The sequence below is a fragment of the Lycium ferocissimum genome, chromosome 11 (genome assembly GCF_029784015.1).
Source record: "Lycium ferocissimum isolate CSIRO_LF1 chromosome 11, AGI_CSIRO_Lferr_CH_V1, whole genome shotgun sequence".
Taxonomy (NCBI): Eukaryota; Viridiplantae; Streptophyta; class Magnoliopsida; order Solanales; family Solanaceae; genus Lycium; species Lycium ferocissimum.
This window is the reverse complement of record NC_081352.1, coordinates 26,502,372-26,528,983: the sequence shown is the minus strand read 5'-3', so window position 1 is coordinate 26,528,983 and position 26,612 is coordinate 26,502,372. Positions and strand designations below refer to the sequence as shown.

Below are 26,612 nucleotides of genomic sequence, written 5' to 3'. Positions count from 1 at the left end.
TATTCCTGACTGGTCAATGAATACATACCTAGCTAGCTCAACTAGTTTGGAGGGATCACTACTACAAACAGAGCCTTTCTCATCACGAATAGTGGAAAATTTGTTCTTTAAACATTATTTCGCCAACCTCAATCCAACTGAATCAGCTCATTGGGAAAGCGCATGGTGGGAAACAGATATCCATTAAAAAAACTGACAAACTTCCTAATTTTTTCGTATGAAAACACTACTATTTTTTCTTTTCTCCCTGATTTTTGTGGCAATAGCCACTAAATATTTTCGGTGAGAAGTTTTAATGGGAAAATAGTGATTTTCTAGTGGTGGATTAGACGAGTTGTATTTTCATATGCTGATTAATTTGACACCCATAGAATCGTTCCTTGAGCAGGCTGCCTGAATTGGCTCTTGGAATACTTCTCTATCCGCACTTAATTACTTAATGAAATTCATCCCTCCACGTTAAGTCAACTCCATTGTCCAATTCTCATGTCTTTGCTATCATGTTGGCCACACTTCCCTATTTCCAGAATTAACAACACAGACAATCTGCCAATTAAAGAAGCTCATGAGCCAGAAGCAAACACAAATTAGAAACACACTTTATCAAACAATATGAGAATGTCAAGGAAAAAAATTCTTTGCAAAGTACGCAAGAAGTTGTACCATCCAAATGAAAAAACTACAATTATTGTTGTCCATAACAACACCATCACTAACAGTAACAGGGTCAGCAGTGCCAATGCTCAATCTGAAGATCATAGTGGCCCTCATTTTATGTCTAAAGAAGATATGGCAGCCATTTCTATCCAAGCTTATTTTAGGGGTTACCTTGTAAGTTGTACTCCTCTCAAATTATACCATGTTCGTATGGTGCTTTCTACTTTATATACCTCTTATGAAAACACTAATTAGGCATGTATTTGACTATTTAACCATAATTTATGTCATAAGATATATAATATCTCTATTCATAGAATATTTACTCTGTTTATGTGTAATAACTCTATAATTGAGGTGTTTATAGTCTTCAAGAATAATTACTACTAAGGGTAAAATGGAAAGAAAAAATTAATCTTGTCTTGAACTTCTAAAATGACAAATAATTTAATACATCTATTTTTAAAAATCACGACAGATATTTTTAGAAATCACGACAGATATTTGTAATTTGTACTTAACCCTCCCTCCTTGCTATTCTTATTTTCTTTCTGGAAATTTCATAGGTAGTCATCCAGCTTTGTGTTCATTACCCAAAAGTCATTATTCTTTTCTTGTTAAACAAAAATCAGTTAACTTTGCTCCACCTATCACAATAAGCAACTTTGGCCTGATTTGATAAAAACCCTACTTCAAAATGTGAGAGAAAATAACAAAAATATCCCTTAGTTTGAGGATAGATTCAAAATGGACCCTTAAATATGTTTTTGAGCAGATTTGGTCCCTTAAATGGGATGACCACCCATGAAAATTTTAGGTTTTAGGTTATTACTTTTGTCATCAAACGTTTTAGGTTATTACATCAGAATTATAAAACTAACTTTTCTAAATGAATAATTAGTCAATTATAAAACACCGAAAGTGCTAAATTCTATCACAAAAACGCAAGTAGGTTGTCATATGTATAAAATCATCGTCTTAGCTCTTAAGCCTAGCCACTATTCACGATTTTTCGGCCAGCCTAACACATAGTGACTTTCACCATGTGGTATATTATTGATTTTTTGTTTTGTATTTTACGTGGGTCAAAAGTTGATTTATTTTATTTAATTGGTATGACATGAATATCATGTAAGATGAGTTAGTAAACAGCCAGTGGTAGCCTACTTGTATTTTCTGGACCAGATATAACATTTTTCAACTTTTTAGTTTTTGTGTGATATAAATTAAAGTAATAGTTGAGTTACTTTTCCATTATAAAAATTATTTTTATAATGATGCAATAAACTGAAAGCAAAATAATTCTATGTGAAACTAACCTCTCTTTTTTTCACCTTATACACTTGCAATCTATCTTATTGATTATGCTAATATGCAATTTAATTAAGGCAAGACGGATGTTTAAGGCTCTAAAAAGCCTAGTGAAGCTTCAAGCAATTGTACGTGGAGTAAGTGTAAGAAGACAGGCACAATTAGCTCTCCATTGTATGCACGCCCTAGCACGTTTGCAGGTCACAGTCCGAGCTCGTCAACTCCGGTAATTATTACCTACGAAGGTTTTTTCATCATAATTTTTTGTAGGAAAACTCGCAGGAAACTAATGCTTCAAATTTTCCTGTATAATTCCCAAAAAAAATCATATGTAGTTCATACTTTTCTTGTAGTGTCCTTGCGACGACCGCACATAATTTTTACATTATCGGTATATTTCAATACGTTGCCGATCATATGTATCTTGTATTTAAGTCTCAACTTATTAATGAAGCATGACTATTATAATTTTGTATATCAATTTATTTAATTGACACGCAATGCCAGTGCACAAAAATTAAAAGCGGAGTAGTTGAAAATTGTATTTATATATATATATATATATATATATATATATTTAAAATACGAATAGAAACTGATTTTATTTTCCAGCATTATTCAACCTTTTAAGTTAATAAGAAATCTACATTATTTTTGTACCGTGACATTAAGAGCATAGTAAACTCCTCCCAAGTTTTTGTGTTTTTATATATTTTTAAAATACAAATAGAAACTGATTTTATTTTGCAGCATTATTTAACGTTTTAAATTAATAAGAAATCTATATTATTTTTGGATCGTGGCATTAAGAGCATAGTAAACCTCCTTCCAAAGTTTTCATTTTCACAATAAAACAGTTGAAATAGTTTAGAAATTTGAATCAAATTACTCAAATCTTCATGTTAGTAAATAATTTCTTTTTATAACAAGATCTAAGCTCCCACGTAAGTGGGCGGGGCGGGATGATTGTATAAATGCGGGTCACATGGGCTTAACCCCGGATCATAGTTAGCACCGGGTTGGAGGAGGGCATTCCAGGGGTGTACAAATCTTCCTTTTTCATTCATAAGAAGGGCATTTGAAGTTCGGGTCGGGTTTTAGATATAAGTGAGTTTTCAACCAGAATTTTAATTATTTAAAAAAAATTTAATACTAAAATTTATTAAGTTTGATACTTTAAAATCTAGTGGTTGTCAAATTTATTTTAACCATCAAGTTCCTTAAATTATACTTTTTTAGGATGATTTTGAATCTATAAATACCATTGTTCTCCATAAAATGTCTCACAATAAATACCTACTCTCCACTTTTCCCTAAATTTCCTACTCATCTAAATCTCTATCTCTCTCTCTCTCTCTCTCTCTCTCTCTCTCTCTCTCTCTCTCTCTTCCAACTTCCAAGTTCAAATTTTAAATGTAATTGATAATGATAATCCTCCACCTCCTCCTCCAGTCCGAAGATCAATTTCAAGTCCGTTGTGGTTGTATTTTGAGCGAGTAGACGAGGAACATGTTAAATGTCAACATCATGGTCAATATATCTCCAGAAGTCCGGGAATCGGTTTTGATCCCAAACTACCTGACATAGGCACTTGGACAAAAGGCACAAAATTGAACTTTGAAGTTTATCTCTCTTTAAATTTTCCCCATCGATGCTAAGGTTTTGAACTTTTCATTTGTAATAAGTTAAGAGCATAGTAAATCTCCTTCAAGTTTGTATGTTTTGAATTTGCAATGTTATCAATTTAAGTTTGAAGTTTTATTTTAAATTACTTATGTAGTCTTGTATCACATTCTCAACTTTTTATAATTTTTTAGCACTTAAATAGCTATTGGGAGTCTTAGATTCCAACAACATATTCAAGATATACACAAATATACCATTAACATAACTAGATATATACAAATATACACTTAAATAATTTTTTTCCAAAAAATTTAATTCGAAGTAAAGCTCGTGAGTCTTTGTTTTCAAAACACAAATTTTGCTAATGCATGTCCGAAGCACATCCCAAAATTTTTTTCACTAGCCATAACCACCCTCTTCACCGGTTGGAGCTCCTTGTTCATGGGACGGGTTAGGTGGGCGGTCCGGCCGACCTACCCAAACATTGCTCAAGATCCAAGGTAATGTATTGTCACGCCCCAAAACTTTGGTGAGGTGGACTAGCACTCAGTGCGTTAACTTGACCGAGCGAACCATATTCAATGAATCTGAATACCGCATTCCGCGACCCAAGTTTCTCCTCTCTCTGTCAGCTTCTGTGGTTTGCGAGTTCAATCTGCGGCCCGCAATCTAGTCATGCGGTCCGCATAGAGGGTCTTTTCTATACTTCTTCAGTTTTTCGACACTTATGTCCACTTTTATGCACTTTTCCAAAATTTTGTTGTCCCAAGAAAAAAATCATACAAAATAACATAAGAAACACCTACTAAACGGGCATTGAGGACACAAAAAGTCTATGCAAATGATATCAAATTTGCCGTAAATTTGCAGCAGGATAACAATGGCGGAACTGAAAACCTTTCTATCGTTAAGGAGTGATTTTCCAATGAAAAGCCTGAATTTTTCACGGAAAGTAAATCTGAAAGAGGTGAAAAGCATGAGCTTTTGAAGCTTTTGGAGGGAAGAAATTGACTTTTATTTCTAATTTGGGGTTTTTAAAAACTTTGGAATGGGGACTCTTTTGTATTTTTCAAGACTTTAGGGTTGGAGTGTAAGTCTTTTAAGACTTTGGGGATGAGGACTATTTTGTATTTTTCAAGACGTTGGTGTTGGGGGTGTAAGGTTTTTTAACACTTTGGAGATGAGTACTATTTTGTATTTTACAAGACTTTGGTGCTAGGGTGACAACTTTTTAAGTTGGTTTGCCGATGTCATAAATGGTGGCTCTTTCACCAATTCTTCAAGACTTGTTGCGTATTTTACCTAATTGAGTTTTAAAAGTGTCCTTTTTGCCAAGATCAAATCCCTCTTTGTTTCAATTTGTATAACATGGTTTTGACTCGGCACAATGTCTAAAAAAATAACGTTTGACAAAAACTAATAATCTTATTAAATATGGCGTGATATTTATGAGTCAAAACTTATCCACTCCGAGTGTTTACAACAAATTAATACAACTTATCATGATTATGAGGCTAGAAAAGCTCTCATTAAAGGTAAAATAATAAGTCTAAACTTTATTAGTTATTTTTAAATATATAAAATATGATTTTTTTCTTGGAGCAGACAATAAGAAAACAATAGTCATACAATCTTTTCTTAAGGAAAAATGAGAACCTTCTAAATTAGAAAAAGTATACATGACTCTAAATTAGAAAACGGATACATGACATATGTATTACTTCAATGAAATTTCCAAGACTTCATATTTCGTCTCTCTTTCTTATTATTATAATTTAGTAACTAAACCTCCAATAATTGAATGGTCCATAGTTAATTTAAGATTTTTCTTTTTCTTGTTTCTTTAGTCAGTGTTCGGTTCTCGTATGGAATCCTGATCAATTCGGATTCACGTCGCGTAAAGCACAATTAAGAGGAAAGCTTCCTTAAAAAGATTTTTTCTATATTCAGAGTACCAATTCGAGACCTCCTGTTAAAAGCAAAGAAATTATATTTCTCCCACCTTAACTCGTATTCACAAATTCAAGAAATAACAAAAGCCATGGAACAATTCCAATCTCTATCGAGTCTGAAACGTATGGTGCTGTTCTAACTCAATTTCAAGCAAAACAGTTGCTTGTAGATAATATTGCTTGACATTGACAATTTAATGACATTAGTCTCTACACAAAATATTTAAAAGGGATAATTTGCATTTTAATTTATCCCTCAGTTATTCATAAACGTTGATATTGATCTTTATGATAAATTGATTAAATATGTTTAATTTTTAATTAACTAAAATGCATGGTTTTAATTTATTTTTTTTAAGGTGGAAAGCTATATTTGGATAATATTGCTTGAGATTGACAACATAACCGCATTTATTCTCTACACAAATATTTATAAGAGATATTGCACTTTTGATCCCTCATTTATCTAATTTTGATGCTTATGATATTTGACTTATCATATTAAATTTTAACTTGAAAAAAATGTGCATTTTTTTTTTTGGTCTCTTCATGTAAAAAGTACATCATATTTAGATTACTTTTAGAACTCTATATTATCCTTACTATTGAGTAATTGCACAAATTTAACTTAGCACATCGAGTAATTAAATAATTTAACAGTTACTAATTCGTAAAATTCATAATACTTCGCAATTGGAGAGATAAAAAATACACGTTTCCATCAACTGAAGGTTAAATGCGCTAAGTATCATAAGGACCAAACCAAAAGTTGACAATATTTCATTGGTGATTAATACAAATAGTTAGTTACCAAAAAAAAAATTGACAATATTTCAGAGTGACTGAAATCGCAAATTCCCTATTAAAAATTTGTTTTTTTCAGTCCCATTAAAACAACACATACATATACACGTAGACAAAGAAATAAACACACATACGTAGAGATTGAAAAAAAGAGCCTTAAATAGTGCTGAAAGGGTGGCTCAAAGCAAAGTGAAGTGCCAATATTGGCTTTTCTTCTCAACTCTCCTAGAGAGATAGAGACACACAAGAAAATTTGAGAAAGACAAATTCTGCAAAAGAATTTGATTTGACATATAATCTGGTATGGGCCAATGTGTTTCAACTTTGACATGTGAAGAAAACAAAAGGGCAATTTCATGGAGACCCAAAGATCAGAGACAAAAATTGGATGAAAAAGGAGGCTGTGGGAATAATAAGAAACATAAAGTTTCTTCTTGTTATACCATGATCAAAGAGCAACGTTCAAGATTCTATATTATTAGAAGATGTATCATCATGCTTATTTTTTGGCATAGATACAGCAAGATTTGATATTTTTCTGTCTCCCTCAATCAATTCCTCCATCTTTATTTCTTCCTTCTTGGTATTAATTCAAGATTGGTTGAAAGCACGTGGAAATTCATGATTTAGGGTCGGTGGGTTCAGAATTCATAGCTTGAGTTAGCGGCAATGGGTTCAGTTGAGCTCACAACCTTAGATGGATGGCTCCGCAAATGATCACAGTGGGGCATCTTAAAAAAGGGCTGAACAAAAATAGATTAGAATTTAATGTGCTTGTATTTCAAGATTTGATATTCTCTCTCAATTTCTCCATCTTTACTTCTTCTTGATACTAATTCAAGATTGGCCTAAAGCACAAGGGAATTCTAAGAGCAAGAGTCGGTGGATTCAAAATACACAAGTTGAGTCTAAAGGCAATTGGATTCAGTTGAACCCACCTAAAGTAAAGGGTTCGGCTAATGAGTAGGAGGGTTGGGGCGGGTAGAAAACGTGTTACACAAAAATGGGTCAAATTCAAATCGCTTATATTTCAAGCGAATAAAAATTAAGTTGATCTAAATGCGGGTTAATTCGAATTAGAGGGGTCAAGCAATTTTGGGTTGATTTCCATCACTAGTCTCTAGTTTGTACATGGTGTTTTTGGATTGGTAAATGTAAAAAAGAAGGTTCAAAAGGTAAATGTAAATTGTGAATTTGGTCGATAGTGATTATGTAACCTTTTAAATTTAGTCAATAAGAAGGTATTGATTATTATTTTGAATAAATTTCTAAAAAGCATTTCTATATTTCTATACATATTCGGTATTCCTATGGCCTTTACAAATCTGTTTTAAGTTGTATGATCTTTTTACATGAGATTTTTAATTTTTACATACAATAGGATATCTGAAAACGTCATTTATTTTTATTCAAATTGTTTTTCTCTTTTCCTATGATCAAATTAGAATAAATTAGTCAAATAACCCTCTTAATTGATATTATTAATAATTTTTTTAATAGATGTAAAAAATTATTTATTGTGGGTTGGAGAAAGTAGTTCGGTAGGGACTATGGAGTCAGTTAATTAATTTTGTAGCTCTTTATGTCAAGCTAATTAGGTTTGCCACATAATTAGTTAGCACCCATATATTAGTATAAAGTTATTTAAGAGAACGCGTTTTAAATAATCAGCTGTCATGATGACATACATAATGATTACTTTCCAATGATCAGATGACCACCAAATACAATCAAAGCAATGAACAAACTTTTGAACAAATAGTCTCCCAGAGTTACAACTTTAAATAGAAGAAAATATTTTTTTAGATTTCTTATACGTAAAAAAATATGTATAAAGAATATAAAAATAAAAATAAAATTGTAACGGATACGCAATCAATTGACTAGAAATTCTTGTATTCACACATATTACATACATAAAAGAAGTCTTTTTAGAAAGAAACTACTCGATGATATAATATGTGTATGTACTATTCTTCCTCATCCAACCATATTTACAAAAGTTATTGGACATTAATAATAAATATACAGCTAAACGCGGTGCTAGTTTTTCTCCTAATTATAGAAAATCAACGTAAACCTTCTAAGCTAATTAACTTCGACTAATTCTTTCTTCCCAAGAAAACAGAACCTTTATGGCTAAAAGACGGTATAATTTTGCGAATAAATCAATTTTAATTTATAATTGAATTAATTTGTAACAAAAAATAATTCAACTATATTTCTCTTTGTGATTAATGAAAATTGATAAATTTGGTCTCATTAGTTGAGTCGAGGGTCTATCGGAAACAATCTCTCTATCTTTACGAGGTAGGGTAATTAGGTCTGCATAAACTCTACCCTCTCGAGACCTCGCCTGCAGAATTACACTGGGTATGTTAGTGTTGTTGTTGGTCTCGTAAAACGCAAGTAGACTACCAATTGACATATTAATATAACAATTCATCTAATATAATATTTACGCGGCACCACTTAAAAACCACATAAAAACCTCATTTTTTTATCTAACCTAATAACCGACATCTTTCACTAACGATATGTCATATGGTATGCTTTTTTATTAGTTCTTACATTTTTAAATGACGTCACATGGATGTTATGCAAGATAAACCGAATTTAACATTTTTAGACACTCTTTTGTATTTTCTATGATATATAAACATAATTAAATTGTCGGGGGTCTATCGAAAACATTCTCTCTACCTTCCCAAGGTAGAGGTAAGATCTGCGTACATTCTACCCTCCTCACATTCCGCTTCTGAGATTACATTGCGTTTGTTGTCGTTGTTGTTGTTGTATAAACATAATTAAAATTATTTTTTTTGTATGACTTTTTTACAATAAATTGAAAGTTAAATGATTATTTGTGAAACTAATGCACATACTTTTTTTTAAAAAAAAAAAAAACTAAAGTTGACCTTAAGAATTGAATGGTTCAGAGTAAAATTATAAGCCATGGGACACGCATTCTATCCATCCAAATCAAGTTAGAAACGTACGGTGTTAGTCTTCTAACTTATTTCCAGTTTCCACAAGCGAAATAATTGCTTGTAGATAAAGTTGCTTGACCTTTGAATAAATTATTAATATATTAAATAAAAAAGTTGCTTGAGATTGACAACATAACCACATTATTCTCTATACAAATAATATTTTTCTTAAAAAAAATATTTGGTACACAAATAATTGTTAAACACATACATATACACGTAGACAGGGAAATAAACATACATATATACTTGACCATGGGAATACTTGCACTTTTAGCCCCTTAATTATTGATAAATTTTAATTTTGATCCTTCTGACATATGGCCAAGCACATTTATCCCTCAAATAATTAAAATATGCACTTTTAATCCCACTGCTCGTTAGTCTTTACAAAATTTACTGATTATTAACGGTTAAACTATTACATTATCGATACGTTATGTTATTTAAGTTTTTAATATTACTCCTCTTTGAGGGTACATAATTTTAAATATAGTCAAACATAACATTTTTTTTCACATAAAAAGAGCAAAATGGAAAAAGATCTAAAAATATCCTTTTCATAAAGTTTCCCTTTCCTTCACTTAATATCATGCTTCATACATATATTTTAACTAGTTTAAGGTTAAATTGCTTGATCCATTGCTTGTGAATCATCAAATATTTACCGAATACGAACGGTTACACCATTCATATACCCATATAGTATATATTACGTTAAGTTATTTGAAGGTAATATAATTTTAAATATAATCTGTATACAATATATTTACTACATAAAGGTATAAAATTTAATTAATTAAATATTTAATGTATTTTGTCATATATCACAGAAACTAAAATAGAGATTTACTAATAATTGAAGGACTAAAATTGCTATTATCCTATATATATAAAGAAAGCCTTAAATAGTGCAAAAAGGGTGGCTCAAAAGTAAGGTCAAGTGCCCTTGGCCTTCTTCTTCTCAACTCTCTTTTGAGAGACAGACACACACACATATACACATACAAAGAAAGTTAGAGAGATTTCATTCATAAAAACGGTTTAATTTTTTGCCTTTCTGGTGTTTTTGGGACATCTACAGATCATCATGGGTCAATGTGTTTCAACTTTTGCATGTGAAGAAAACAAAAGGGCAGTTTCATGGAGACAAAAAGATCAGAGGCAAAAGTTGGATAAAAAAGAAGGTTCTGGGAATAATAAGAAACATAAGGTTTCTTCTTGTTATACTATGATCAAAGAGCAACGTTCAAGATTCTATATTATTCGAAGATGTATCATCATGCTTATTTTTTGGCATAGACACAGCAAGATTTGATGTATCTTCATACTTTTTCTTCTTGGTGTTGATTCAAGATTGGTTGAAAGCGCGAGGAAAATCAAGATTTAGAGTCAGTGAATTCATGGACAATTGGATTCAGTTGAACTCGCCTCAGGTTAAGGGCTCAGCTTGAAAACGGATTGAATAAAAACGGATCAAATCCCAATGTGCTCGTAAAAAATTCCGCGGTTTGAATGCTGGTTGTCTCTAATCAATTTGGGACTGAATTTGCCACCACTAGTCTTTAATTTGTACATGGTGTTTGGGATGGTAAATATTTATATGTAAATTGTTACTTTGGACATAAATAAAAAAAAATCGTTTTGGATTTCTATGATTACTGTTTTCTTCTGATATTTCTTGTTTAAATATATTCCATTGAGGATTCATAATATTAGTTGTAGTTTAGGGTTGATGTCAAGTTTGGTGAAGAAAAATATACATGTTTGGGAAAAAGTCTATTTGAGGTTGCTTTCTTTAGGGTTATGGGCGGCGCAAACAACTAAATAAGAGAACAAGTGTAAAATACAAGTCAATCATTAATTTAGTTGCAAGTTAATTTCAATCTTATTTTTTTGTAAATGAAACTGATACTTACTATGCATAATATATCAGCAGACACCAGTCCCTGATACCATTTCTTGTGATTGGCTGAATTCTTTTATAGTACTATATGATTCTTTAGTATTTCAATTTTAACCAGATACCAATCGAATATGAATAAAGATGATGGATTCACCAACGCCACAAAAACAAATTGGTATATTCTTGTCACTGTGTGTGTTCTAATTAAGTTTGATAGAATGAGTTCTGAAATATAACATTAAGTCTATCTACTATATCTACTTTTTTTCACATGCATATATGGGATTCGATTCAGAAATCCTTCTCAATTTATGTGTCCATACTCCACGAGAGATGACATATTTTTATATTTAAAAACAAATTAATTTAAACTTCTCATGTTATCTTCAGGGGCGGCTCAAGAATAATCGTGGCCTAAGGCCAAACTTTGATACAAGGCCTTAAAAGATTTTTTTTAAATTATAATATATTATTTAGAAGCCTATTTTCAAACTTTTAAGATGCAAAGTTACTAATAATTCTTTTATAATTAATTTCTCATAATAATCCCATTTCAATTGATAAAATAGCTAATCAATTTAATATCCTTGAAAATGTTGAATTAGCAGTGTCACGAAATACCATAAATATTATGTCATGTTTAAAATCACAAGTTCAAAAGTAACTCTTTCTTTGTTAAACTATGTCACAATCCACATAAATTAGGACAGGGAGAGTACATAGAATTCGACCCGAAATACTGGATTCTACCAAACACAGAGACACGTTATCGGATTTTGCCGATGATAATTTCCTAGTCATATGGAAATAAATATATGGTATCTGACATCCAAACACTTAGTTTTACCGGACTTGCTAGCCCATTGTTGGATCTACTTGCTCTAGTTAATGCTGAGAAAAAAAAAAAAAAAAAAAAAAGGCAAATTTCCAACAGAATCCGTCATAAATTGACTCGTCGGAAATATTTCAGACAGAAATGCTTTAACAACAAGCCAATTTCCAAATTGGAAATTTCTGTTTTCTTAGTGAGTGAGTCATATGATTGGCAAGAACCTAACCATATATAGTTGTTTAGCTGTTTAGTTTACGTAATGAGTGTACTAAATTCAAGAATCATTGAAACAACAAACATTTCCAGCTATAATATGACACTACAGAATATCAGAGAATCCTTAACTAAATCCAAAAACTTAGATTATCCCAATATCTCGACCTTGATTTTCTCTCAAACTTGTTCTGTTATAAATATCTTGCCCCTATTAATTAACCTTAACAAAGAATAATGCCGCAAGCTTCAATATTAATTTCTACCTTGATTTTCTCTCAAACTTTTTGTTATAAATATCTTACTTCATTAACCTTAACAAAAATAATACTACCATGTACAATATTCAATACAATCAGATCTCTCTATAGCAGTCATCTCTATAACAATATTTCATTATAACGGCTAAGTTTTCTTTGGACCCGATTTTCATATCATGTTATATTTATATGTGTTCTATAACAAAGATTTCAATATAGCAGCCAAAAAATATTCGGACAAACGATGTCGATATAGAGAGGTTTTACTATCTTAATTTCTACCTTGATTTTCTCTCAAACTTTTTATTATAAATATCTTACCCCATTTACCTTTCAAAAAAAAAGTTCCAATATTTCTCTCTCTCTCTCTCTTTTTTTTTTTTTTTTTTTTTTTTTTCAAAAATGGATCCAAAATATTCATACCTCCCAAAAGGTCTCCAACCAGATGAATCATCACCAGAATGGTTAAGTAAAGGAGATAATGCATGGGAATTAACAGCAGCAGCCATGGTGGGCTTACAAAGTGTACCTGGGCTTGTAATTCTATATGGATCAATGGTTAAGAAAAAATGGGCTGTTAATTCAGCTTTTATGGCTCTTTATGCATTTGCAGCAGTATTAATTTGTTGGGTTTTATGGGCCCATAGAATGGCCTTTGGTACACCTTTAATGCCCATTTTAGGCAAACCTGAACAATCCATGGCCCAAAATTTTTTGTTAAGGAAATATTCACATTATAATATTCCAACAGCAGATTATGTTTTTTATCAATTTGCATTTGCTGCAATTACTGTAATTTTATTGGCTGGTTCATTACTTGGTAGGATGAATTTTTATGCATGGATGATATTTGTTCCACTTTGGATTACATTTTCTTATACAATTGGAGCTTATAGTATATGGGGCTCTGGATTTCTTGAGCCCATTATTGATTTCTCTGGTGGTTATGTGATCCATCTTTCATCTGGAGTGGCTGGATTTACTGCTGCTTATTGGGTAATTTTTTACTAGACATTCTTTACCTTACAGAAGTCCTAAAATTTTAAAAAGATAACAATAATAATAATAGTAATTCTTACACATTGTCATGTTAAAGTATTTTTAAAAACAGTCCATATGATAATGTTTCACTGCATACTAATAGCCTGTTAGTAAAATATTAAAATCAGCTTATTTTAAAAAGTGTTTTTTTCAAAAGGACTTTTGCAAAAAAATACTTTTGGCTAAAAGCAGTTTATGTTTGGCCAATTAATTTAAAAATTACTTTTGAGCAGCAATTAGTATTTCGCTAAGCTTTTAAAAAAAACTTCTAAGTGTATTTTTATCAAAAATACTTTTCAAAAAAGTGCTTTTGGACAAAGTCATTTTTTTTTTTAGCTTTCCGAAAAAGCGATCTCGCTACTCCTCAAAAGACTTATTTTCTCTCAAAAGTTTCCAAACACCTCACTTTTTTTTTTAAATAAGCATTTATTGAAAAAATAAATACTTTTTGGTGGGGGAGAGGAGGAGGAGGGGGGGGGGGGGGGGGATAAGCTTGGCCAAATAGGCTGTAAGTCTAAGAAAAAAATGAAGAAGTTACAAAAAGAAAAATGAAGATCTTTCACGGAATATTTATATAGAAAATGAGTGTGTCTGAGCGTGTGTGTGTGTGTGTGAGTGCTAGCATAAGCGGATCTAGGATTCGAATTTAATGGTTCAAGTTTTTGAGTTTATTAAAAACAAGGGTTCTAAACTTTATTTTTGTACAACTTTTAGTATTTTTCACATATATATCTATGATCTAAGTAGAAAATGAGTGTTAATTTGAACATACTTCTATCAATATAGGTTCTGTTTCTGTGCCTAACATATCAAAAATACCTTTAGAATTTTGTGGTATTCGGCCAGTCATGTCACTCCTATAAGAGCATTCCGTTGAGTTGTAAAATGGAAAGGCTAAAACTAAAGAAATTAGAGTGTCATATATAATAAAATAGACAAGGCAATAAATAAGATAGTATCCAAAAAGATTTCTCAAACTATAGGAAAGTATAATTAATTAAAAAGTTTCTAATTATAATATTGAATAGATGATAAAATAAAATTCTGGATCGCGAACAATGATTTGATTGAGGAGGAAGAAAGAGAACTTTTGGTTCAACACTTAAAGAAAAATATGTTATAAAAACTATATCATGAAAGGTAGAAATAAAACAATTAAAAGCGCTTGTAGCATTTGCATTATTTTGAGTGTGAATATGATGATTAATTACAGGCTTGTGGTGGTATGAATATGATTCTTCCAGCCTAAATCAGAGGTCTAAAGTTCGGGCGCTAAGAATGAAAAAGAATCTTGATAAGGAGCGTTTCCCTTTAATAGATTTTATGCGGCGTGAATCTGAATTAATCGGACTTCAAAACGGATACGGAACACCGAATAGGAAACAACAAAAACATGCATGATGACTAATTGATTAATGGAGTTTTAATTTGATTGTTAGGTTGGACCAAGGCATTCTCATGATAGACAACATTTCCCACCAAACAACATAATTCACATGCTTGGAGGTGCAGGATTTCTTTGGATGGGCTGGGCTGGTTTTAATGGTGGATCTCCATTAGCCTCTAATTTAATTACATCACTAGCCATTTTAAATACCCATATTTGCACAGCCACAAGCTTGTTGGTGTGGTTATCAATGGACATGATATTCTACAACAAAAGTTCTGTTATTGGAGCTGTCCAAGGAATGATCACTGGCCTTGTTTGCATCACCCCTGGTGCAGGTTAGTACTCTGTGAAATAGCTTTAGCTTAAAAGTTTCAATCAAGGGCGAATTCAGGATCTGAAGTTTATGGACTTTGGATTCTGGATTTTAGTCATTTTGAGTTATGGGTTCTAAATTGATAATTCGTACATATCAAATGAATATTTTAAGACAAATACGGGGTTTGGAACAACTACTGGATTCTGGCGAATCCTTACGTTCTACTTTACCTCCCTAGCTGGTTTCAACTTTAATTTCCCATCTCAAAGTACAAAATTTCAGAATAATCGAAAATTATGAGGAAGATTTCTTGCCAAGGGCACATTTGTTGTCTTGAACATGCCATGATACTTTTATAGTTATAAGAGAATGTCATAAGGGTAAACTGAAAAGCTTAAAGTTAAAAAGTATCCAAATATAGAAAAAACATTATTCTTATATCTGGAAACTCAATGACCTTAAACTTCTCATTTTACGCTTAATGATATGCTCTCACCATAGAAATGTCATGGCATGTTTAAGACCAAAAGTTCTAACGATACTTTTAGTATGTACCAAAAGTCTTTCTTTAAACTCCGTTCACAGTCAAAAATACTGCCATGTAAAATGTCCTAAAAGCATGTTCACTGGTAGGTATAGTAGAGCCCTGGGCAGCAATACTCATGGGGATCTCATCAGGCTCAATACCCTGGTTCACAATGATGGTACTCCACAAGAAATCAGCATTTTTCCAAAAAGTTGATGACACATTAGGAGTCTTCCACACTCATGCTGTAGCAGGCCTACTAGGAGGAATCCTCTCTGGAATCTTTGCTAAACCGAAGCTTTTAAGGATGTTTTACGGTTCAGACAAGTATGGTCCTGGCTTTTTATACAGCATAATTGATGGAGACATGAAAAGAGGGGTTAAGCAAATGGTTTGCCAGCTTCTTGGTGCTGCATTCATCACAATTTGGAATGTTGTTGCTACTAGTTTGATATGTATCTTTATAAGTAGAATAGTTGAGTTGAGACTCCATGAAGATGATCTTGAGATTGGTGATGATGCTGTTCATGGAGAAGAGGCTTATGCTTTGTGGGGTGATGGAGAGAGGGATCCACCTCGCTTTAAACGGACCCCTAAAATCCCTTCTTTTTGTCGACGCCATGGGACCAGTCATTAAAGAGAGACGAATCCAGAATGTAGAGTTAAAAGAACTTTTCATACTCGAGGAGTATTTGCAGAAAGTGCGAGCTCCATCTAATGGAAGAACCAATTCCATGAGGATTCGGTTAATGCAACACGTACAAGTCTTGAGCATCATGTCTTTCTATGTTTTATAGATCTGCAAGCAGCTATAGAGTGAAGATATTCTACATATTGTGAATATTTCGCTCAAAAGAGTTTGCTTTAGTTTCAATCTCAATTGTTCTTTTAATCTCAAAAGTTTGCTTTAGTTCAAAATGCTCAATATGTAGAATCTGAAAAATCGATTCGTTAGATTCATGGAGGAATATTCACTTCTGAGTTTTAAACAGAGGGTTTGAAAACATATTCATCAGAATGTAATCTCAATATACAGGTACATTGAAAACCTTTTTTTATATGTATGCATAATTTTAGCTAAACGTGATAAATTGAGTTGAGCCATAGAACCCACTCTAAAACCGCCTTATTAGAGAAGCATGGAAACCCATCCTTCCACTACTCCTGAAAAATCAAAGATAGCAAACTGTTGAATTTCCAACCGTGTAAGATTCAGCTGGCGGAAATTAAAGCAAAGCTCTGCCACAGTAGGCAATTACTATTACGCCCGAGGCACAAGAAAAAGCTTTTTTTTTTCCCGGTTAACAACTCAACGGAACAGAAATGCAAGCATCGCGTATTAGCTTCATATACAAACTTTAGATCTAGGCCTTTCATCCAACGCGGAAGCAAATCACGATATCATGAGTAAGAAAGAAAACTCTAGCCTTTGGCACTGCCAAAAATATGGCATTGCAAAACACACATAGTACATCAGCAGTACAATTTAGAAATTCAGCTACACACGAGCATCAGGCGCAGAAGCACACATACATTCATTAATTAGTACCATAAGACCTATTTCCTAGTCCAACCAAACTCATAAAGATCCTTACAAGCAGTTTTCCCTAGTAAGTAGGGCAACCAGATGCCCTCCTATCTACCACCACGAGCATAGTTCCTTTCATAAGGAGAATATGACCTGGATCGTTCCCTTCTTGACCTTCCCCCATAAGGCGAGCGCCTAGGGGAATAATCTCGACCACCTCGATAAGGCGGTGGCGAACGCCTTGGAGATCTTCGGTACCCATAGTCATCACGGCCGCGATACCTTCCACGGTCACCACGGTCGCCACGATCGCCACCACGGTAACCTTTGAACAAAGGAAACAACAGTTTAAGACTTCCAAAATTTTCCCCAAAATTACAAAAACTAGTAGAAAATGAGAAAGGACTCACCATCACGGGCATCACCCCTTGCATTCTTGAGCCCTAGATAATGACCAGGCGTTGGAGTCCTCGCACGTTTCCTCCGAGACTGAAAGGTAGACATTTTTCTTTAATTTGAAGTCTGAACAGGTACACATTCACATCTAGGAAGATGGAATATCTAGACTAGACAATATACTCCTTTCTTGTAGTAAGCATGAACATAAAACTTCTCTAATCTAGCAAAGAAAACAGAGTTGCTTACCTTCCCCTTACATGCTTGGTTAGGAAGTTGACAAAGCATATAACTACGTTCGTTATAAATAAGTATAAGATCATGCTAGTCGTACAAGTAAAGCAGCTAGATATTTGGCATGTTCCATCCAAGCAAAAAGTTGTGGGAGATAGAGACCAATGCTGAATTAGATTGTTGATAATGACCGTAGATAAGTTGAGAGTATTTGCTGAGGTTGTATAGATGTTGAACAATATAGTTGCTATGTCTAGTTGATCAGATGCATGTGAAAAGCTGTTTTAGCGAGCCATTGGTCAAGCTATAATGTTGCAGGGAAGAACAGATCATCTTTTATTGCTGCCGACAAAGCTGATGCAATGTCTTCTGAATATAACCACAAAACCTCCAAGTCACAAGAAGATAGAAACGCAATCAAAGCAGACATGGTTCACTAACTTAATACAAAGCAGTTCACCTTTTCCACTGTTATGTAGCGGCCTTCAAGGACAGACTGATTTAGGTGCTTAATGCAGCGCTCGGAATCCTCAAGACTATCCATTGTTATAAAAGCAAAACCACGAGAGATACGAGAACGCGGTTCCACAACCAAAAAACATGATTTTACCTGGTGGATAGAAAGTAAAGAAGAAAAACTCAGAGCAAGTCCGTAAATTTGATAGATGGATGAAGGAAAAAACCCAGCCAAAAATGCCACCACACCACAAGTCGTTGGTGTACATGTCGAGAAGATACTACTCATATCATCAACTTAGCGGAAAAAATAGATTTAAAAAAAAAACAGTTTCCAAGAGTATCAAGAACTTTTTTGCCAAGAGGAGAGCGCAAAATAGAACAAAAAGAATGAATGAGAAACTAACTCGCATATAGATGAAATAGATTACCAACCTTTCCCTCCTTTGAGAAATGCTCCTCAAGGTCCCTCTGTGTCACCCTTGTGGACAAACCAGTCACGTAAAGTGTGTTGCCAGGATTAGAAGGTTCAGCCGGCCTGAATAAACCATGGAGGAATAAGTTCTAGCAACTTAAAACAAGCTATTAAATAAAGCATAAAAAAGGGATATTCAGCAGCACTACAAGTAGAAAGACACGGACAGAGAAAAACTTAAGTTCCAACAAACCTCCCACGACTTCTCGACCTTGATCTGGACCTTTCTCTTGGCCTCGACCATGACCTAGACCGGGATCTAGACCTTGACCTAGATCTAGATCTTACCTTTTCTTCCCAAGGAGAAGGAGAGCGTGAATACCTGGAAAGTGCAGAAGTACAAGACCAAACCAGTTGAATAACAATCATATAAACAAACCACGTCTTACATACAAATGTAAACCTGCACAATTTAATTTTTGAAATTGACGCTACAACAGAAAAGCTCAGTACTAGTTCAAATTTAGAAAGGAAAAAAAAAATACAATTGATGCAACAGTGTAATGGAGTAAATGCTTTTTCAAAAATACCAAACTACCACACATAAGTTTAGAAACAACTATACCTCAATCTCGAGCAAGTTAGGGTCAGCTATAAAATTAAGTCTAGAATAACTGAACAAAGTCTGAAAAGCAAGGGCTTGAATTGTATCTTAGTGAACACCTTCCACCAATCAATGATACCAGTTTTTCTTTCATAAGTAATCAATGAAACCAGTTATTTTCAGTAAAAGCGTAGATCAGTTCCCTGAAATTTATTTTTTCACTTCGGGAGGCAAAACCAAAGTAGATTCTTCTTCCAGCACCATTAACTAAACAGGATATGCATCCAACCCAAAAACATGGACATGAGAGATAGCTCCAAAACTGGTTACCAGCCAGTAACAATATCCAATCAACAAAAATCTAATCACTAATTCAAAACTTTTTCCTTTAATATTCTTATGTTCTACATTTACCTCTTGAATCTAACACATTTGACATTCCTCCACATTATCACAGTGGTTGCAAAGCCAGTATAATGGAGGACTGCAGTAGGCTGAGAGGCAGTGTAAAAATAGTCTAACTATTATGACTCCTTTAAATACTGAAGGACTTTGATGAAGCAAAATGGATGCAGAGGATTCATATAGTTGACCCTAACAAATTCGTGTCGATAGTCTTATTTTCGCTAAAATATGTTGCACAGCTTTGGCTTTACATTCACTATTACCCGCACTTTAATTGCATTTTGTGCTAAAAGACCCAACACACTTGCCTCTGATAAGTGTGATAACACTGATTCCCAATCCACTAGGAAACATAATCCTATATTTTAATCAGTCTATATTTAAATTTTCATTCACAGTCAATCATGGCTCATCATCCATGACCTTTCTTTTTGACAGGTAAATTCAAGAATCAAATTCCAAGATAACCAAAAGTAAGGTTTTCTAGTCCAATAATTGAACAATAAAACATCATATGTGGAATACATTAAGCTGGATTGCTTTCTCCATGTAAAATGAAAGCAATGTATATGCCTAGGATGGTCATTTCTTTAGTAAGAAAGAAAAATATTTGCCCAAGAACTCATTCAAATGGTTTCAACTTTCAACCAAGCAGATCTACCTCACCCAGGAGTAATAAGATACTTCATTAAGAATTAACCAAAGCAGATCTTCCTCAAATAGAGTGTACTTTCCTTTTCAGCAAAAGGCAACCACAGCCATTTCTCCATCAACCAATTCATCCCATTCAGAGCATCTATTTTCAAAGTCGAACATAACTTCACGTAGTTCTTTTTAGAGGTAAAAAGAAAATAACTCTAATATAGCTAATAAGCATGTAATACACAAAATGTCGTAAGCCATTGGTCGGGTCCACTCATAAGGGGTGATAATTATCCTGTTAGCCCATTAGCTTGTCCTCCACCAAAATTCTACCTATAACATATAAATACAACATTGTGGGTGTTGGAAAACCTTTTTCCTACTATAATATGACGGCTAGGGTTTACAAAGAAAAAATGTTTTGCATCTTCTGGAAGATATCTAGGTTGTGGACAAAAGGAATTCATCCACTTTCTGAGGATTTCTGACAACTAGTGACAAAAGTTGTGCTTGCTGCGGATCCTTCCTAACTAGCACTCCCTCTGTCCAAATTTATGTGATACTTCTCATTTTTCCAGAGTCAAACAAGAAAATCTTTGACCCTGATTTATTCGTATGCCCTTTAAATATTTTAAATTGCTAATTATTGTGACTTGTAGTACATTTTATTTAGTTTTGAAATATGTAAATTATTTTACAAAAAACTTAAATATTGTATGTCTGAATCCACGGACAAAATAAAGAAGTTTGACTCTCGAAATCCAAACTATATCACATAAAATGGGACAGAGGGAGTATTTACAAGCTTAAATACTACAGTAAACAAAGAAAAACCCCAGTACCCCATTTTTCACTTTTCACATGAAGAAGTTAAACCAAAATAAAACTTTCGCCTGTACGAAACAGATCGAACTCCTATGTACAAATCATAAGTGCTAGCAAAGAAAGTTCAACAATATACATAAAACGAAAACAAAATGCTATACGAAATGAGAGAAACGTATTCGCACCTTTTTCCAGGAGATTCAGCCTGCAAAGAATCACAAACATGTTCAATTGTTGTTTTCGCAGTTAATCAGACAAAAATTCAGACTTAATTAGGGTGTGCTTGGTATGATGGAAATTGTTTTCCTATTTTCCCTTGTTTGGTTGCACTTAAATATCTTGAAAAATGTTTTCCTCAAAATAGGAGAAAATATTTTCCTTTTGAAAAAAAAGACATAAAACATTTTCTGGATCAATAAAAACACACCACCGTCCCCTAATCCCCCACCACCTCCACCACCCACCACCCACCACCCACCCCCAACCACACCCCACCACCCCCACCCCCACCCACACCCACACCCACACCCACACCCAACACCCCACCCACCCCCACCCCCTACACCCACACCCCCCATCCACCATCCCACACCCGCAACCCACCCCCCGCCTCCAACTTCTTTCCCCGCCTACCCCCACCACTAGAAGTTGCATTCCGGATTCAAAAATCTCATACTGTTGTCCTTTGACTATATGCAAATGCTCTTAAAATGACATTTTTTCAACTTTGGTACCAAACACAAAAGAAAATGAGTAGAAAAATCACTTATTTTCCAACAAATAATTTTCTCGGAAAACATTTTCCGTCATACCAAACACACCCTTAATGTAACACACACACACACACACACACGTAGTAGAGAGAGAAAGAGAGTAAATTTACCATTTTCGCAGAGACGAGTAAACCCTAAATCGCCGAAATAGAGAGCTTTCTTTTGGTTTGAAATGTAAACCCGTTTTTGAAAGGGGGAAAACCCGGAAAGGGTTTATGAAGAAGGCAAATGCACTTTAGGCCCCGTTTGGACATAGTTTCAAACCATGTCTTGACATACAATTTCAATATTTTAAGTTGTATTTTCTCTTATACATATAAAAATTTCATAAATTATGAAAACTATCAAAATATTCTCAATTTTTATACAATCTTACCAAATGAGCAAATATAGTTTATAACAAAATTAGTACACTATTAGAAGGCTTTTCTAAAAAATGCAACATCAATTAATCAAACTTTACTTCAATAAAATCAAAAATTTAACATGAATAGTAATGTAACTACTATTTAATATAATCTTCCCACATAAATTAAAGGTTGGTAGATATAAATAAAGGTTGGTGGAAGTTAATGAGATTGGTAAATGATTGATGGGGTAATTGTTAAAAATATTTATCAACCTATAGGTTTTTTTTACAAAATATTAACTTATGGGTTAAATTTTGTATTTAAAAAAGCTGAAACCATGGTTTCAAACCCCAAACCATGCTTTTTGGATGATTTGGGTTCAAACCATGGTTTCAAATCATGACTGAAAATTGATGATCAAACACTGATTTGAAATCATGGTTTCAAATCATGGTTTGAAAATTGATGGCCAAACGCCTACTTAATGTGAAAATTTTAAATTAGAAAGAAGGTTAAAACTGTCCTTCAATTATGTAAAATGAAATAATTTTACCCTCACTAAAAATGGATTGAGAATTTATATTTATTTCTATTATATATAAGTGTCTTAGAGGGACTAACACAGCATTGAATAGTTTGTACCCAAAGTTTTACAAATTGTACACTTTAACACATCAATGAATACTTATACAAAAAGTTACATAAATTGTACACTTCAATCAACTACTTCTTTATCCCACGTGGACATATATTATAGTACCGAATATTTATTCTCTTCTTATGTACACACGTACGCACTTTTATTTTAATTCTCCGACACATTCATTTTTTCGCACTTTTACTTATTCACTTTTGACTTTTATTTCTTGAAAAAGAAACTACGGGAACATACTTGCTACAATATTTGTTCTCTTCTCGTGTATATAGACGTATGTGCTTCCACTTTCCTCGCAACCTGACTCCAATCCCGACTCTTTAATTCTCCTACATAAATTTATTTCCTCCGAATATTTATTCTTTTCACCTCGTTCACTTTATTTCCTCCGACTTTTTACGTTCTTTAAGAATTAATAAATCCCACGTGGATATATGTCATAATACTGAATACTATGTCATAGTACTGAATATTTATTCTCTTCTCATGTATACATGTATGCACTTCAATTTTAATTCTCCGGCATCTATTTATTTTCTCTGTGCACTTTTAATTATTCACTTTTGACTTTCACGTTCTTGCTGCAATATTTATTCTCTTCTCATGTATACATTTATGCACTTCAATTTTAATTCTTCGACACATATTTATTTTCTCCGTAAATTTTTATTTGTTCACTTTTGACTTTTCACATTATTTATGAATTAATAAATGAAGTACTCCTTTCATCCCATATTACTTGGCCACATTACTTGACTTGTTACGTTCTTTAAGAATTAATAAATGAAATACTCCCTTCGTCCCATATTACTTGGTCATATTACTATACTTGACTTTTCACGTTCTTTAATAATTAAAAAAGTGAAGTACTCCATTCGTCCCATATTACTTGGCTTCCTTTGTGCACTTTTACTTGTTCAGTTTTGATTTTTCACGTTCTTGCTTAATATTTATTCTCTTCTCATGTATACATGTATGCACTTCAATTTTAATTCTCTAACACATTTATTTCCTCCCTGCACTTTTACTTATTCACTTTTGACTTTCACGTTATTTAAGAATTAATAAATAAAGTACTCCCTCTGTCCCATATTACTTGGCCACATTACTTGACTTTTCACGTTCTTTAAAAATTAATAATGAAGTATTCCCTTCGTTCCATATTACTTGGCCACATTATTATACTTGACTTTTCACGTTCTTTAAGAATTAATAAAAATGAAGTACTCCCTTCGTTCCATATTATTTGGCCACATTATTATTTTTGACTTTTCACATTCTTTTTTTAATTAATAAAAATGAAGATCTTCTTCTGCCTCATATTACTTTGGTCACATTACTAAAAATATATATCTATTTTTCTATTCTATATTTTTTTTTCTTCTTATATATAAACGCCCAAGGTGGACAAACATAACAACAATAAGTTGTACAAAAAGCAACTGAAATTGCACTCTAAGCAGGGACTGACATGTGTACATTTCAGAAATTGAACATTAATTCTACCTCTTGTGTGTTCACTTTTTAAGTCCCTACAGGTCCGCAATGTCTTAATTGTCCTTTCATTTGGCATGTACTCCCTTTGTCTCAATTTAAGTGTCTATGTTTGACTAAACATGGTGTTTTAGAAGTAAAGATAAACTTTTAAATCTTGTGGTTCTAAGTTAAAAATATGTCTAATATAATAAAATATCCTTTGAATCTGGTGATTATAAACTTGACATGTAGGATATTTGAATTGTCAACTTACTAAATATAAAAAGAGACGGACATAACCAAAATAAGACAATTTTCTTTTTATATTTTTAATAACAAACGCCCAAGTGGACGAACACAACAACAATAAGTTGTACAAAAAGCAATTGAAATTGTGCTCTAAGCCAGGACTAATACATTTCAGAACATTAACATTAATACCACCTCTTGTGTGTTTACTTTTTAAGTCCCCACGTGTCCGCAGTGTCTTAATTGTCCTTTCATTTCCTTCATTTGGCATATACTTTCTCTGTCTCAATTTAAGTGTCTACGTTTGACTATACATGGAGTTTAAGAAATAAAAATACAATATCTTGTGGTTCTAAATTAGAAATGTGTATAATACAATTAAATATCCTTTGAATCTTGTGATTATAAACTTGACATGTAAGATATTTGAATTGTCAACGTATTAAATATAAAAAGAGGCGGACATAACTAAACTAAGGCAAATTTTAACAATAATTGAAAAATTAAAGGGAAAAATAAGATGAAAAGAAAAAAAATATGGAGACTCACTAAGAAAAATCGCGGTATCCTTTGCAAAATATACAAACCATAAAAACTAATTAAATTGAGTAACCAAATTAATCATATTAGATTCCGTACATCGCACGGGTATAATTTGCTAGTATCGCTTTTAAAGTGACTCAAATTACTCTTTTAGATTAACAAACCTCATTTTAATTAGTATTTTAACCTAAATTATATGCCACTTGTCCTAGTTAAATTAAAGCATGTCAACATGCTTGTACTAGTTATTAGATGTCTTTTGTTTTAAGGGGTGTACAAAGATCTTAAAAAACACATAATGAAGACAGGAAAAACCAATTTAGAGATTTAAAATTTATTTACGTATTTGAAAACATTAAAATATTTATATATTTAAGTATTTATATCTAAAATCAGTTTAAAGTCATAAATTGATTTTCCCCAACTTATTGCTTTTCAATAAGCATTTTAATTTGATCAAATAATTTATTACTATTTTATTCCTGATATTTTCTCTAATTCTCAAAACACTCTTAGATTAGGCTCCTAACTCCTCTCCATTAATCTTTAATATTCTTCTCACCTATAATTTACTTATTTGAAAAAGGGAGAAATTTCCTTAATGTATGAAAAATAGCTTGCAAATATCATTCTTTTCACCTTTTGATGTAAAAGATACACGACGTTTATTTTTAGCTCAAAAATACCTAAACATGATGGCTTTTTTTCAATTTAAATAGTGAAAATAGAGTATTTGTGAGTCATTTTTCATACGTTAAGGATAATTTTGACCATTTTAGCTATTTATTTATAAAATTAATTTCATTGTCAAAATTACTGCATAACTTAATATTTACGGAATACTTTCAATAGATCCGATTCAGCCCTTTTCCGAACCCCAAACATAATGAGAGCTTAGTGCATCGGATTTTTTTTTTCCAATCGTCTAATTCAAATGGTCACACTCTTCATTTCTCCAAGTGTTTTCAACATGGTCGAATAGACTTTACACGAATGCTAATTAATTAGTGGACCCAAAATAACATAGGTGAGAGAAAAGAGAACCGACAAGAAAATTCAAAAGGGGAAAAAAATATATATGTGCACTGATAAAGATATTTACGTAATTATAACGATATTTTTCAATTTACAAAATATATCAATGTACTTCATACAAAATCTATACGAATTAGGTAAATTAACAAAAAGCAAATAAAACACATTAAATAAGGTAAGGAAATCGTTTTACTTATTTTAT

At 32.6% G+C, this 26,612-nt stretch overlaps 3 protein-coding genes across 3 annotated transcripts in view; 2 read left to right on the top strand and 1 right to left on the bottom strand.

The window, feature by feature from the left end:
* Window positions 1-513: 513 nt before the first annotated feature.
* On the top strand, window positions 514-2,435 carry LOC132037604 (protein IQ-DOMAIN 20-like). Its single transcript, XM_059428139.1, has 2 exons — window positions 514-831; window positions 2,046-2,435. Exons 1-2 carry the CDS (start codon window positions 613-615, stop codon window positions 2,196-2,198), a joined length of 372 nt encoding a protein of 123 aa, XP_059284122.1. The 5' UTR covers window positions 514-612; the 3' UTR covers window positions 2,199-2,435.
* A 10,518-nt stretch (window positions 2,436-12,953) lies between these two features.
* LOC132038172 (ammonium transporter 2 member 3-like) lies at window positions 12,954-16,833 on the top strand. The gene is made up of 3 exons (XM_059428887.1): window positions 12,954-13,547; window positions 15,032-15,317; window positions 15,932-16,833. Exons 1-3 carry the CDS (start codon window positions 12,954-12,956, stop codon window positions 16,459-16,461), a joined length of 1,410 nt encoding a protein of 469 aa, XP_059284870.1. The 3' UTR covers window positions 16,462-16,833.
* Window positions 16,834-17,257: 424 nt separating this feature from the next.
* Window positions 17,258-26,612, bottom strand: part of LOC132037778 (serine/arginine-rich splicing factor SR45a-like) — a 71,511-nt gene continuing 62,156 nt past the window's right edge. The window contains exons 2-8 of the mRNA XM_059428391.1: window positions 22,213-22,266; window positions 21,515-21,534; window positions 19,107-19,235; window positions 18,874-18,976; window positions 18,443-18,592; window positions 17,763-17,841; window positions 17,258-17,677 (exon numbers count right to left, since the gene is read on the bottom strand). Coding sequence (XP_059284374.1) covers window positions 17,460-17,677; window positions 17,763-17,841; window positions 18,443-18,592; window positions 18,874-18,976; window positions 19,107-19,235; window positions 21,515-21,534; window positions 22,213-22,215 — 702 coding nt within the window. The 5' untranslated portion in view covers window positions 22,216-22,266 and the 3' untranslated portion in view covers window positions 17,258-17,459. The remainder of the gene's footprint in view (window positions 17,678-17,762; window positions 17,842-18,442; window positions 18,593-18,873; window positions 18,977-19,106; window positions 19,236-21,514; window positions 21,535-22,212; window positions 22,267-26,612) is intronic.